This window comes from Parus major, chromosome 14, assembly GCF_001522545.3.
Source record: "Parus major isolate Abel chromosome 14, Parus_major1.1, whole genome shotgun sequence".
Classification (NCBI taxonomy): domain Eukaryota; kingdom Metazoa; phylum Chordata; class Aves; order Passeriformes; family Paridae; genus Parus; species Parus major.
In genome coordinates, this window is record NC_031783.1 from 5,688,379 (window position 1) to 5,703,379 (window position 15,001).

Consider the following 15,001-nt stretch of genomic DNA (forward strand, 5'->3'; position numbering starts at 1 on the left):
TCCACGAGGGGAAGCTAATGCTGTTTGTAAACTGCTGGAAGAAGCAGAGAAACAAGCAGCTAGAATGATCAGTGGGAAAACTCACCCACCACAAGAAGAAGGAAGAATTGTGTTTCTGTATATAGACATGAGCAGACTTCAGCAGTTGGCCTTAGAACAGGTGTTTTTGTGTCCAAATTACAGGGAAAAACTTGTGTTGGTACCGGGTGCATTGCTCAGTTAGCTGGGAATGCTGCTGGCAGTGCCATGCACAATATGTCACACTTAAAAAGCTTCCATTTCCCAGTCACCACTTAAACTTCTTCTTTCTTTTAGCAAGCTAAGTCTTAGAAGACTGGTAGTTGCCATAGACACATCAGCAAAGACTCAAAGAACGATCTGGGGGAATGTGACTGTCTTTGAACCAGATCCCAAAGGGAATCAAAGCCGAGGCTGAGCTGACTCAGAGATGCACAGAGAGAATCAGCTCTCCTGGCAGGTAGAGCTGGGATGAGCAGCCCTGATCCAACACCAGCCTGGATACAAACACTATTATCACATAAAAACAAATATTCAAGCTCAGATAATGATTCAGCAACTTGGTATGATAATGGTTCATAACAATCTCGTGTTGTTTCATGAAATGGAAATGTTTAGACACAAATGGGGCAGGGTCCCTTTGAAAGAACCTTCTAGCAGAAGACCATAAGCCCAGCAGGTTTTTCCTCATTAAAAACCTCATTAAGGACAGAAGTCCAGTTTTATATCTCTCATATTATCTGTGCAGTCGTGTTCATCTTGAGAACAAATAGATGGGACTGTTTTGCTGTGAGATATCTGTGAGCCACCTTTCACCTCCATCATTATTTTTACATTCAACACAAAGCCCCTTTATCAAAAGGATACTTTGGATTTTTATGATGACTTTCCGCCCACTGCCTCAAAGAGGAACATTATTCTAATTGCCGAAGGTTTGTTTCTGCCCATTTTGTGGATTCAGAGATTTTAATTAGCTGATGAGACATCATGGAAAATGGGGTCCTGTGGAACCAATTCAGAGCACAGTGTGAACCTCATGTCTTTAGTCCCATGGCCAGGCAAATGGTCAAACCTTGCAACTAATTTTAACTGCTCCACTAAAACCTCTATTTGTATATGTAAATACATTTTAATTAACCAGAACATTAGACATGTTTGTGGAAATCAAAAGTCATAGCAGCTGCAAGACATCGCTGCTGTTTTCTCACCCGCTGCTCTGTTCCATCCTCACCTGGCTCCAGCTCTTCTCAGGGGTGGCATCATTCCTGCAGGACACTCCTTCTCAGGTGCCTCCACAAGGGCCCAAAGAGCTCCTGCCTTTCTGTAGCTGAGGTCAGCTCCTCATGCAGGCCCACCGTGCCTCCTGGTGCATCCAGCACCTCTCAGAATTTGGGAATTGCCCCAGGTGAAGGAGCAGTTCTCCACGGAGCTCCTCCTGCTCCCTCCGCGCCTCTCAAAGCATCATTCTCACAACAAAGGAATTTTGCATAATTGCCTCGATTGTCTTTGTGAATTAAATTAAATTGGGATCACCAAGCTCACACTGTCAGCTTTAGCTTCAGGCATCTTCACCTTTAGATAATTTCTAACAGCAAAGGATGTCTCAAAACACGTGGCTGTTAACACCCTTCAAATCACATCAGTGGCTAAGGAAAAAAACAAATGTAAACCTTCTTCATAGGTGATGCTTCACCTTGTCCCATTTAACAAGGAAGACAGACAAGAATGATACCATTGTTCCTTTTCATATTAATTGGCAGAAATTATCTTTATTAGAAAAATGAATTTTTCATATATTTACAATTTTTACATCATGTTATACTTGGCACATGTGTTCTTCCAAATAGTTATATACATTTCAGTACACACAGACATTCAAGTCCCCCATTCCCTTAATGTTTTTCTACATATTTAACAAAAAAAAAAAAAGAACACAATACAATTTGTAAGACAACCATAATAATTATATATTTCTCTATCATAAAAAGTTTGAAGCAAACATTTTTTTTCTTTTTTTTTTTTAAGATATGTTTCAAAATATTTATACAGTATTAGCACTCAGTCATGCACTGGGTTAGAATATGGTGAGGGTGAAGTGCAGTGAGACAGGATGTGAACACAGGAGAGGTGAGTGATCCCAGCTCCTCTGGGTGCACTGGGTGCTCTGGGGCAGCTCCAGCCAGCCCCACATCTCAGAGGAAGGGACAGAGGGTGAGCTGGGTGTTCACATGTCTGTGCCACACAGCAGCTCAAACTGCTTGTGTTCAGATTCATTCCACTTTGCTGAACCTTGCTAATAAAACAGGCAGTAACTGGAATGTCAAAACTAGATTTTAAATCTTCTCTTTTCCCCCAGACCCTTTCTTTCGAAGAATCCATTAGACTGTGAATTTTATAAAAAAGTTCTGGATTCTCTAAAAAAATAATTATTTTATGGTTGATTCCACCTCACCAATATTCTTTTATTTTGACTCTAACATCCTGATTTACTTCCTCAGGTGTTAAGAGCTCTTCAAATCTCTACTATTCTTTGCTAGTAATTGGAAGTTTGTGACTTACCCTTTGGTTTGAAGTATGACACTTTTGAGAGTGTTACAGCAAACTGCACTAGTAAATAACAGAAGTGATGAGTTTTTTACTTTACTGTGTATGGAACTGAATGGTTCCAAGATTTCTGGTAAAATTTGATTTTTGGCATGCGACTTTATCCTAGTGCAATGTAGGTTAGTGCTCCATGTAATTGATATAAACTATTACACATGGAGTTCTTTTCCCCCATCAAAGCAATAATATTTTTCCAACTGTACTAGTAACTCATATTCTTTGTGAAAAAAATCCTAAGTTAATATTCTGAATTCTCTTTTTCTCGGTTACATTTCATTTTTCATTGTTCCACTGCAAATAACTTCTAATCAAACTCAAAACAACAATACTTGGAACTGTTAATAAATGGTTGTAGAACCTTTGTCACAACACTACATTCTGTCTTGCCCCTCATTCTTCCCAAAAACTTTATACATATACATATTTATATATAACTTATATATATATACACATGTATATGTACAAAAACTGACCAAGACAACACATTAAATTGAAATTATTCAAGTAAACAGGTAAAAAATGTTTTTCAAAGTATAATTCGAGACTTTAACATATTTCTGGTGGGTTTTGTTTAGCAGCACAGAAATATTACTGTTTCATCTAAGCCCAAAAATATCCTTAAACAGGATAAAAGGAAGCACAAAATGCCCTTCAGATTTAGTGTGAATGTAAATCTGAGGAACTAAAATCATTATTAACTCACAGGTGAAGTGTTTGCGAGACCCTGACATGGATGGATGGAAATTTTGCATAAAAATGTAGCGATGAGTTAAGAATCAGGTAGGAGTTTGCCTACCACATTAATGAATTCTGTTTGTGCCTCCTGGTTTCAGCAGGGAAAGCACGAGATCCACTGTGCATGTGGGTGTGAGGTGTGAAAACAGAGGGATCAGCCTGTTCTTCATGGGTGCACCATGGACATTCTGAGATCAGCAGGACTATTCCAAAATATTACACCTGATAGCAAGCATGAACAGCTCTCACTGCAATTGCACTGGTTTCTTTCCTAGCTGCATGCAATTTTATATGATGTAATTTCCAAATGTTTGCAACATGAGGTTTTAAATCATGGGATCTTTAAAATCTGAGCCTGAACTGCACTAAGGATCTGCTCTCCCATCACTCCCTCACACACCCCTATTTAAGTCAAAAGGTGTTTTTTCCACATTTGGAATCCAAACCTAGACCAGGTAAGAATAAGCTAAGCAAAAATTTTCTTGAAACCAAGTTCTGCTCCAAAACACACTTGTAATGAGCAGTAGACAAAATTTGACCCTAAAGAAGGTATTGTTTCTTGGTTAAGGTGGAAAAAATTATAATTATACAATTTTCTCCTTCAAAAACAGTTCAAGAATATTTCCAAGAAATGATTCCAAGGTATTTTTTTTAAGTTTTAGTTAGAGAATTGTAAATTTAGAAAAGAAGCCAAACATCACACACATTCCTTGGTGGAAATCTCCACATTACCAGTACTAGCAAGCACAAAAGCCTGTGCATGGAGAGAAGTGATTTACCCACCACTACTAAATCCTGCCTGGCATGCAAATGCCATCCTGACCCTGCCCAGTCTGCACGGGAGAACACAAGTGGTGCACACACTGCTGCTCTTCCATGGGAATCTTGTTCTGGAGGATCCTTCCCCAGCTGCCTTAAGCCGTGTGTTTAAGGAGCAGATGTGGATCACATGAGCTGACACCGAGTTTAAGGTCAGTCTCCAGGCCGGTAGAGCCTCTCTGGCCAAGATTTTTAAACCAGCATGAAAAGCCATCCTTTTCCTGCAGCTTGGTTATTACAGCCAGCATCGATTCCAGCTCTTTTGGGCAGGAACTCTCTGCACATTTCCACATGTCCTAGCACAGAGGAGTCCTCTGGCCCCTTCTGTAACCAATACCAAACACTACAATAAATGCTGCTAGAGGATTTCTAGATGTGGGAGGTTTGGAAAGGAGAAAACCACTTAAAATAAAGCACTGCTGAAATGTGTCCCACAGCGTTGGGAGATTACTCACGCATGACAGGGTTGGAAGGTGTATGCACGCACGCCTGTGTATACTGTATATATATTTAGGTTAATAAGTTTAAACTATTAATAAACAGCATCTTATGGTATTTGGTAATTAAAATATCAGGCTTATGTCATTCAAAATAGTGCAACCTACATAGCAATATACAGGAAAATTACACACATTGTTCCTATTACCATCAATATGCTTGTGCATATCAAGATAACAGGATACCCTTTTCCATAGGATTAACCATTTGCATATTTAATTGTATTCTTTGGCCCATTTTCCTGTGAAACCTCGTTCGAAAATGGAAAGACTTTGGCTTTAAAAGAAAAAGAAAACTCCCGCTTTTCAGTTACTTTCAGAAACTTAAGTAGAATTCAAATTACTTTAGTTAAAAATTATCATCTCCTCCAGAAACTGCAGACCCCTGTTACAGACCATCCCCACCCTGCCAGTGTGGCTAACTGTGAACCTCCAATTCCTTTTTATTTTCACTTTTGAAGATCATTTACACTTCTATTGTTGCACAGCACATCCTCCAAAAGTGCTCTGGACTCCTCTGGTCTCGTCCCAGCTGGGAACAAGGAAGGTCCCCGTCCCCAGGAGCGCGGAAAAGCAGAGCAGCCTCGTCAGGGCCTCCGGCCGCATCTCTACGAGTCCAAGGTCAGGGCTTGCAATGTGAGACAGAAGCCAAAATACATTCCCAAAAAAGGTTTTTGCCATTAAACACCATTGTTAAACGGGCTCAGGAAAAAAAATTATCAGACAAAAGAATGCTGTAAGTAATGGAATAACACAAATCTCTTCAAAGTGGTTATTCTTATGTACGGCAATGCACAAAACAAATTTTAAAATGTAATCTCATAATGCATGTGCTGAGAAAAACATATCATTTCTTCTAATAGTACCAGAAGTGCAAAACAAGACATTCTCCATTAAAATTTCATGTCACTGTAAATATTACCATTTTCCCACATTAAAGCTTAGTACCATTTCTGAGAAGTGAGGAAACTTTCATCAATTCCCAAGCAAAGTATCATCTCACTTGGAACTTTACAGTGCACTGAATAAGTATCACAATATTTATTGGTATTTATTTTCACAGTTTTCTAACGTGCACAGAAATATAAGTTTTGAAATATATTAGTGAAAACAAATACTAATACAAAAGGGAAAGGACAAAACATCTAGGAGTATAAGTGCTTATCACCACTACTTTTTAAGAGTTGGAGAGTCGAAACCATCTCTCTTTTAAATATGTAATACTATATTTAGTGTGGTTATCTATTAATAAAGGTATTGCATGACAATGTTACAGCATGGCTATATTCTCTACTAATTTAGCCTTGTTTTCAATACAGGTAAAGAATTAAGCAAAAGGAGTAAGAATTGTCATTTAAGCGTAAAACAACAAAAACCTGGTAAATAGTGAGGTAACTTATTTTTACTTATATTATTTCTGGTTCTTAAATTATAGATATGACAAAATCATCACAAAATCAGCAGTGGATTCTTACAGCTGTTAGAATGGCAGAAATTAAAAAAAAACCAAACAAAAAACAGCTTCAACCATGGCAGATACATTCTGCAGTATGGAACAAAAAAGCTCATGATCCCAGGAGGAGAACCGAGTGCACTGTCACTGCATGGCAGGGTGATGCACACCTGTTTTCCTGGCTTCCAAAGCTGCAGGACTTTGGAAGAGCACGTTATTTTAGAGCGAATACTCTGTACACACATCGAGAGAAGCAGGGGGGAAAAAGAAGTTAAAGCTTGAGTGAGGGAAATAAATGAAGAGCTTATTTACAGAGAGTGCAGGAACCCTCCCCAGCAGAGCAGGGAGAAGCAGGGCAGATTTGCAGCTCCCCGTGAGTCGGGCAAAGACACCGGAGAGCACAAGCAGCCACCTCCCCTCTGCCAGCCAGCGCTGTGACACGGGAACGGGGAGAGCATGGCAGCAGCTCCACACGGACAGCTGAGGAACTCCACAGGAGTTTTACACCAGGTACAGCATGGGCACATCAGACAGAGACTCTGCATGATCAGAAACATGCAAGAGACAGGACGGTCATGAGGCTACTCCCATTTAACCACAGCTTCACAGGTGACTCCATCACACCGAGCACATCGAGCCCTTCACACCGTGCTGCTGGCTGTGCTTATATCCACATCACAAAGAAATACACAGCTGTGATTAAACTGAGCTCCCTCAAATGCTGACACGTTGCTAATACATTTAAATAAGACAGTACAGGTGAGTTTGGGCGAGGAAATGGCTTGTATTGTAAGTCACATTTTGAAAGGCCTTTATGTTCTTTCAGAAGTTCCTTCAGCACTACTAAGTTTGGAAGGCTCAGCTCTCAATAGAAAGGAAGTTTAGATTAACAATTAAAAAGAAAAATCATTGGTACAAAAATAATTTAAGTCTATCCCTGGAAAACACTTTTTTATGTTGCAAACCAGACTGTCCTACAAAAAGGACTGCTTTAACAGGATTTTTGAGCTAAGATAGGATCAGGACTGGGAAAGTTTAGCAAGGCAATGTGTGACACTCATCTTGAAAGAAGCACACCATGTGATGATTAACACTTGACACAATCTAGCCAAGCCACAGGATAGTTACTCTTTTATATTAAGTAGGAGAGAATTTTTTTACAAAAGTTTTGTTTTCACTAGGTTTTATACATCTTAAATGCAATGTAAAATGACAAAAAAGTTCACCTCTTGAATTCTTCCTAAATCCAGGCAGATTCTCAGACCCTTAGATTTGTGACACAATTTCTGTTTAACATTGACAAACTCAGCATGGGATGGAACAGTACCAAAATCATCCTCATCACTAAGGTGCATATGTTACACTGCAGAAATATGCAAATTGCAAGTTATTCCATGAGGAATAGATCCTGATACTTTTCTCCCATGCTGGGTAGTGACATGGTTTAAAGCAAATGATTATCCCAGCTATGCAGGGGGTACTGCAAACCCCACAAAAACCCTATTTGCATAAGCACAGGGACCTATAACACCTCCAAGGCTGAACCTGGTACTCACAGATTTACCTGACAGATTTTTGAGGCTAAGGATAAACAGACCATGCTTTTCTAAGCCCACCTGAGATATCTGAGTTAGAAGCCTACACTTTCTAAAAGGTCAACAGAGATAGGTAATATCTTTCTGGACACATCCCCCTTCAGTCCTCTACTTCCATCCAGAGGGAATTCGCTTTCTCTTGCTTTCTCTCTCTCCCATCTGGTAACTGAGCTCAGCCTTCCAGCACAGAAACCCAAAGCTAATCACACAGCTCTAGCCTTTGCTTCCTTTAAAACTGTGTAAAAATATTTGCTTTCATCAGGAAAAACAAACCACACCTGATTCCCCTTCTGAGCCTTATTTCACCTCTTAAGTGTTCCTGAAAGACCATAAAGAGACATGTATTTATGAGATGCTGCCAAAACACGGTGAGCTGGCGGTGATTTCATTTCTGTCTGTCCACAGCACTCTTTCTCCTAACCAAGCTTCTTAGATAGCAGAGTAATGAATTCTGAGAAAAAGCTGCAAAAACATTAAATTAAATTTTCCAGAAATGCAAACTCTTAATTTGCCTTAATTTTATCTTATATATTAAAATATCTTATCTCCATGCTTTTAAATTAGTGGGTGGCTACACTGTTCTAAGAAACAAGCAGAACACAAAATCTATTTGAGAGAAAAAAAGGAAAATTTGCTGCAGTGAAAAGGGAAAGACAAAACCATGAAGAAATTCTACAATATCTTTAAAAGATAAAAAAAAGCAAGAGGCAGGTATGTCTATGTAGCTGTTTTTACCTCCATGTACCTACTGCATTCCTCAGCAATTCAATATCCTGCCTCCATAAAAGGTGTCGTCCAGGAGCAGTGTAACACTACAGGACATGCTACCAAGAAGGACCCATATCATTTACAGCCTGATTCAGTTCCAGCTGGAGTCACAGGAAATCTTGGTGATAGGAATGACCAACAAACTGCTAGAGCTGTAATCAGGAAAATGTAACAAGTCACCAGCACCATCCAGAAAGGTACAGAAAGGATGGCCACTTATGCAGGAAGATTCTTTTCTCCTCTTCAAGTATAGCAGCAGCTAGAGTGAGAGAGAGGGAAATACAGAAAGTCTTGATCTCAGTTTAATTGAAAGTCAGTGCAAATATATCAACAAAGCTCAGGCAAAATTCAGAATTCCACGCGCTCTACGGCTGAGCCTCACAAGCTGTGGCTTGTGGCTCTGTTGAAGATTTTTCTTCAACTTCTCAGCTGCTTCTTCTTTACACGAGCACATCTGCAACCACACAGGCAACTGCCCACAGCCCTGCCTCAGCTCTCCTTCCCCCTTTATAGACTCGGATTTATGCCAAGATCAAAACAACAAAAGCATGCAGACTCTTTCTCCCTCTGCTTTCAGTATCTGGTGGGGTTTTTTCCCCTCTTTAAGGCAGCATCTTATATTTCCATGTGAACAACTGCTGTGCAACATTATCAAATCTTCCCTCAGTCTCTCTATTTTGGTTTAGGGCAGGTGGTTGTATTGCATATTGCAGATAATTATAATAAATCTCTTCAGTCACCAGAAATCTGCTCAAATCAGAAAAAGCAAACACTGCAATATATTTTCTTGTAGCTAATTTGCTTGTACATTTCACAGAAAGATAAATCCACCTGGGTTGAGGATGTTTACAACTGAATCTCAAGAGAGAAAATGTAAATGGGAATTTTTCTCTCCCACAACTTCACATACAGTACTTGTATAAATATTGAATAATGTGTGTCTGGTTAGATAGAGATGATGATACAAAAGACTTGGAGCGATCAACAAATACTTGAGAGCTTTATGATGATGTGAAAGACAAGAGCCACCACTGAGTTTTATGATTTACTTGGTAAAATGCTCAGCAATTTCCATGGCAGGATTTGGCATGACATCAGCAAAAATCATATCTGCTGAAACACACCAGATAGTTCAAAACACTTTGGATTTTAGTTAATATACTATGATTTGGATTGGATATTAAAATTTTCCTGAAATATTTTTATTATAGTTATAACAACATTATGCCTTCAGTGCATTTGCCTTCCTGTAGACTTAAGAGCAAAGCATACTTGTGTCTTTGGGAAAAGGTTTGGGTTCATGACAAGTAGTGTTAATCCCACAGACATCCTAACCCTGCTTAGCTCACACAGCCCCTCCTAAGAAATCTGAGTCTCTCTAAGGGCAGGTAAGGAACTTCTGGTTATAAAAACTCCCTCCAGTGAGGAACCAGAAAGCATCCCATGTGAATCAGGGCCAATAATTATGACCAAATGTTGAATAAAGAATACCCAAAACATATTTTTACCTGAACAGTTTAGAGATACCCATAGATATGCTTTCTGATCATATTTATAATAAAAGTATACTGAGATTTCTGGAAGCTGGAAAGAGACTTGGAAGCCCAAATCTCATTACATTTCATTCCTTACAAAATATCATCCCTCACCATCATGGTGAAGGTACACATACATTTGAAAATAACAAGAACTCATTCTGGACTTCGATAGTCAAAGTCAGTTTAAATCTGTTTAATAATAATAAAAAAAAAAAGCTGTAAACAAAATTCAGGAAGCTTTATTTTGACTATCCCTACACATCATTTGTATTATTTTCTGTTTGCAACTCTGCTCTGCAGTATGCTGTTCTAAATTAAACACATTGCATACTGCACCTCTGGCATGCAGATGCTTCAATTACAGCTGACAGGCACAATTCTGCTGAAAAGAGTTTCAGTTTAGAGAAAAGTTAGGATTATATTCACATTTTCCAATTCACAGTGGTAATGGTTTCCCTGCTCACTGTTCTTCAGTGAAATGGAGGGAATAATGCTTCAATAATCTAAATTTCCTCTACACAAAAAATCCTGAAGCAATTCTCAAAGTAGCAGGAAAATGGGAGAGCATCACCTTTGGAACATTTTCAGTAGTTAAACATATTAGCAATTATATTTACTTCTTTAGTGGAAATTAAATTTACAGCTCTACACTCTTCTCCTGAAAGGCTTCCTCTCTTCCCTCTCACGCTCTCTTATGGTTAAAATCTAGTGGGTTTTTTTTCTTTCAGTGAGGGTAAGGAGGGGTGTGTAGCAGACATGTTATTTGTGAAATAATCTGATTGACATCTACAGAAGGAAAAGTCATATAACAATGCATCCCTGTTATTTGAATATTTGTGTATCAGAAAGTGATAATAAAGATACTGTTTTAGTTATGTGTGCATATATTCACTTTATATAACAGACTTGATTGGAGAGGTTAGAAAAATGGTCTGATGTTCAACAAATATGCACAATATTGTGGAAGGAAGAAGTCCTTCCAAAGGTGTTAATCCTTCTCTGTGTATGCAAATAAATGGTACCACGCTCCTCACTGATCACACTGAACTTATGGCTGTCGGTGTTTGATACTGTATTAACAGCTTTAATACTATTAATATACAATTAATTAGTTGTCACTAATACACTATGAACAAAGAACTACAGTGGGTTGGGATTTGGTTTGGGAAGTGAAAGAATAAAAGAAATACTATACAGCCCTGAGTAATCATCAGTAAGGGGCAAATGCAAACTTACATACACGTTAGGCCTCAAGGTTACTAATAAAGTCCACAGCTCCATAGTAAGTGCCATATAGTGATATCTAAAAATATATACTCTGGATTAGGCAGCTGTGACATTTCTGACAAGATTACTGAAAACTTTTCAATGAACTTACTTGGTAATGGTAAGTGCATGTGCAATATAAGAAAAGCATTTGTACATGAACATTAACCAATATCCATGGGGCTCCCTTTTGGTACACAGCAGTTCACATGTTTGGGGTTACTGCCTTCCCATCTACTGTCTGTCAGTCTAGAAGGAACATACTAATTTTGTGCTAACACACTGTATTTTATTTATTAAGGTCCTGGGGTTTGGGGTTTTCTTTAATTATTATTTGGCTTTGAAAATTATTATTAAGTTAAAATATATTTCTGGAAGTCTTAGATTTCTGTTCTCTTTTAGAGTCTTACTTTTGAATCTGTGCAAATGCATCCTTATTTCTTCTCTGTGTCATACTACATGCATACCATATTGCTTATCCAATACTAGAAAATCATTAAACATTTCTAAGGAGACAAAAGTACATTGAGTGATACTTAGCAACATAAATTAGAATAACCGAAATAGTAAAATAATTAGGTACAAAGCAGCATAGTTGCCAACATATATTGGGGCTATTTCAGTACAACTTGCCATTTATATATAAAGCATATATAAATGGCTATTTTTTATCCTTTTCAACAAGACATATTTTAAAAGGATAGTTCAGAGCATACCAGTTTACCTATTCATGTACAGAAGTACATTGGGAAAGGGAGAGGTTTACGTATCATTTACCAGAGCAGGATACTGTTAAAGGAAAAATTCTCCCTCTAAGATGGTGGCAACTATTCTTTCCCTATAGATAAAGTGTTCATGGAAAATTTAAACATCTGATTCAATGCTAGGCCTTTTCTTATACACACGTGTATTGCTACAGGAATTTAAAACCCTTGGAGTTGAGTACAAGCTATTCCTATTTGCAACGTAAGGCAAAACATGCTCTGAAATGTACATGTCATTATGGATCCGACCATCCCTGGAAGAGTATGATGCTGTAGACTGTATGGATGACCTGAAATAATTATCATTTCTTCCTCTTGTTGGCAATGAATGTTTATAAAGATCAGCTGGACTTCGCCTAAGAGATAAATGCTGGTCATCACGATAGGAGTGCAGGAAGGGGTTATCATCCGAGTGAACAGCATACAGGGACTTGCTCCGCTTACTGTCCTCCAGAGCATGAGTTACAAGTGAGGCCTTGTTGCTCAACAGTTTGCTTGAGGGAACACTAAACATGCTTGCATATGGACTACTTTGAAGAAATTTCTCTCTTTCTTTCAAGCTTATACTACGAGAAGGTCTTCCAATATCAATTTCCCTGGACTTATCAGCGATATTATCAAAAGAGTGTTGCCTGCTAATCCTCAGTTTATTCTTTTTATGATATTGCAGAGCGCTACTTTGTGACCAAGTACGCTCATATATTTCTTCAGGAAGTGATAAGTTCGTTGTATCCTGCAGCATCTGATCTTCCTCAATATCATAGAGGTTCCCCATCCGCAGGCACGCATCGCATTTATAGGGAGATCTGGTCGAGTAGTGCCCCGCGTAAGTGGGCATGTTGGAGAGACAGCTCCTGCAGTGGGTGGAATTCTGTCTGTACCTATCGTTCATGTCACCTAGGGAAGTATTTTTTTCTTTCAGAGTGTAGTGCTTTCCATAAAGTTTATACTGGTCATTATTTGGAAGACTGTCTTCATTATGTGACGGAGTCCTGTTAGAGTGTTCGGCTTTCCTGTAGTTGTCGTTGTGATCTTGGTAAACATCGGGAAGCTCTACAGGTTCTGGGAGGACAATGTTTTCAATGTACTGAGGTGTGTCCAAGCGGAATCCTGGCTCCTTGTCACCATCAATTGTGTAGATTTTATCCCGTGGAGAGCCCTGTTTGGTTTTCAGATATGTCAGTTCCACTTCACTACAGTCTTTTGGGAATTTTGATGCTACTGTCCTTTTTTTAAAATTGTCCTTGGTTTTGTGGTGCTTGTTGTTGTTTTCAGCTTCCATGTGGCAAGTAGCTCTGCTTGATGTCTCTGATACATCTGAATGGACAATCTCTTCAGGAAGGTATCTTTGGCTTTTCAGTGAAAGCTGCCTGTTTTCCTCTGACCCATTTTCTCTCTGGGAACCTTGGCCCTGACGTACAGAATCTTGGCGTAAAGATTCAACGGATTTCCTCCAAAGCTGCCTAGGTCTGGAGTTCACTTTTGCTTCTGTTGTTACTGCAACCTCTACTGTATTTGGATTGGACTCATTCAGTGTAAGAGGATGCTGCCCTTGGAAAACATAGTTGTTCAGATTGTCCTTATGACGATTGCCAGGAAGTGTCTGCAGTTCGCTTATGTTGTCACCAAAAAAGTTGTCCTTTGTCTGAAAGGATCTGTTATCAGAAAATATCAAATTTCCCTTATCCATGACCATGTCCATAATCAAAGAACCCCTCTGAATAAAGTCAGTTGTTCTTTTGGGTGAGTCAATTCTTGAAGGATTGATATTGGTCATGTTTTTGGCTGTTCGCAGCAGTTTTAACATGTTGGTTTGTGAATTGGTCAAAGAAAAGTCAGGAGACTTCTTTTTCTCTTCAATGTGTACTCCATGAATGCAACTGTAAATACCCTGCAATACGAGTAAAGAAACCAAATTAAATCACTAGATATAACTTTTTAAATCTTCCACTTTAGTTTTAATTAGCAATAAAGAAAAATTAAACATATCTAATTACTGGGAAGATTAAAAGTACATCTCTAACTTTTTATCATTTCCTTGCATTGAAATGGAGGGTTACTTTCTGCTATATCTGTTAGTACCACAAAGGAGAAAATTTACCAGTATTTCACAAACCAGTGGTCTGTTTTGGCCTCCCCAGCTTATTCCAGAAACACAAGATTAGAAGGTGACCCACAGGGTTCCCTAATCTTGTCACAAAATGAAACTAACCTTCAGTACTAGATACTCTCTTATTTTAAATTAGTGATTAAGTTTCCCCTCTAAACAAGCCTGTAGTGGGACTATTTTACTGGAGATTAAGGTATCCTTCACTTCTACTGAAATAAAAAGGCTTCTAGTCATCATATTTTAGCTTTTCTGATCCCTATCTCAATATATATGAAAAAAACCCAGCTCTTTCTAAAGCTGAATCTGAGTTAATTTGAGCAAAAGGCTGAAGCCCATTTTCTCACTTCAATCTCTTCGGTCACTCCTGTGAGCCCAACTGACATTTCCAATCTAGCAATTCTCAGACATTTACCTTTGACGTAAGTACTTCTTTTCCCCTGCATTTTTTAGGAGAATTTAATATAAAAAAGGCCAGAAATATAGAGTTCAAATATAAATTGTGGAGGTTAGGGTGCATATAGTTTCTAGACAATCCCCAACAGGGTAGAGCAAACTATTATTAATGCAGTTCAAAAATGGTCCAATCTACTCAACAGGGTAATTGCAGTACACTTAAAAGCAATTAGCCATTTTAGTATAATTTTCAGTTCTCCTCAGCTATATAGAAAATCCAGAAAAATCAATTACTTAATGAAAGTTCTAGCTGTTTTAAAATTATGTAAAGAAAAAACCCAAACAATTTGTTAAAAACATAAGAATAAGACCACATTTCCATTTTTTTTACAAGTGTCTGTTTCTTGCATATGTAAATCCCCTATGGCACTGGTAAAGTTA

The 15,001-nt window shown here is 38.5% G+C and overlaps 1 protein-coding gene across 2 annotated transcripts in view; it reads right to left on the reverse strand.

The window, feature by feature from the left end:
• Positions 1-1,759: 1,759 nt before the first annotated feature.
• Positions 1,760-15,001, reverse strand: part of GRIN2A (glutamate ionotropic receptor NMDA type subunit 2A) — a 163,024-nt gene continuing 149,782 nt past the window's right edge. Inside the window, exons 14-15 of one of the 2 annotated variants that reach the window (XM_015643183.3) lie at positions 12,288-13,948; positions 1,760-8,748 (exon numbers count right to left, since the gene is read on the reverse strand). In XM_015643183.3, the coding sequence (XP_015498669.1) occupies positions 8,733-8,748; positions 12,288-13,948 (1,677 nt within the window). In that variant the 3' untranslated portion in view covers positions 1,760-8,732. Of the gene's footprint in view, positions 13,949-15,001 lie in introns of both variants that reach the window. The other variant, XM_015643182.3, reaches the window with a different exon arrangement.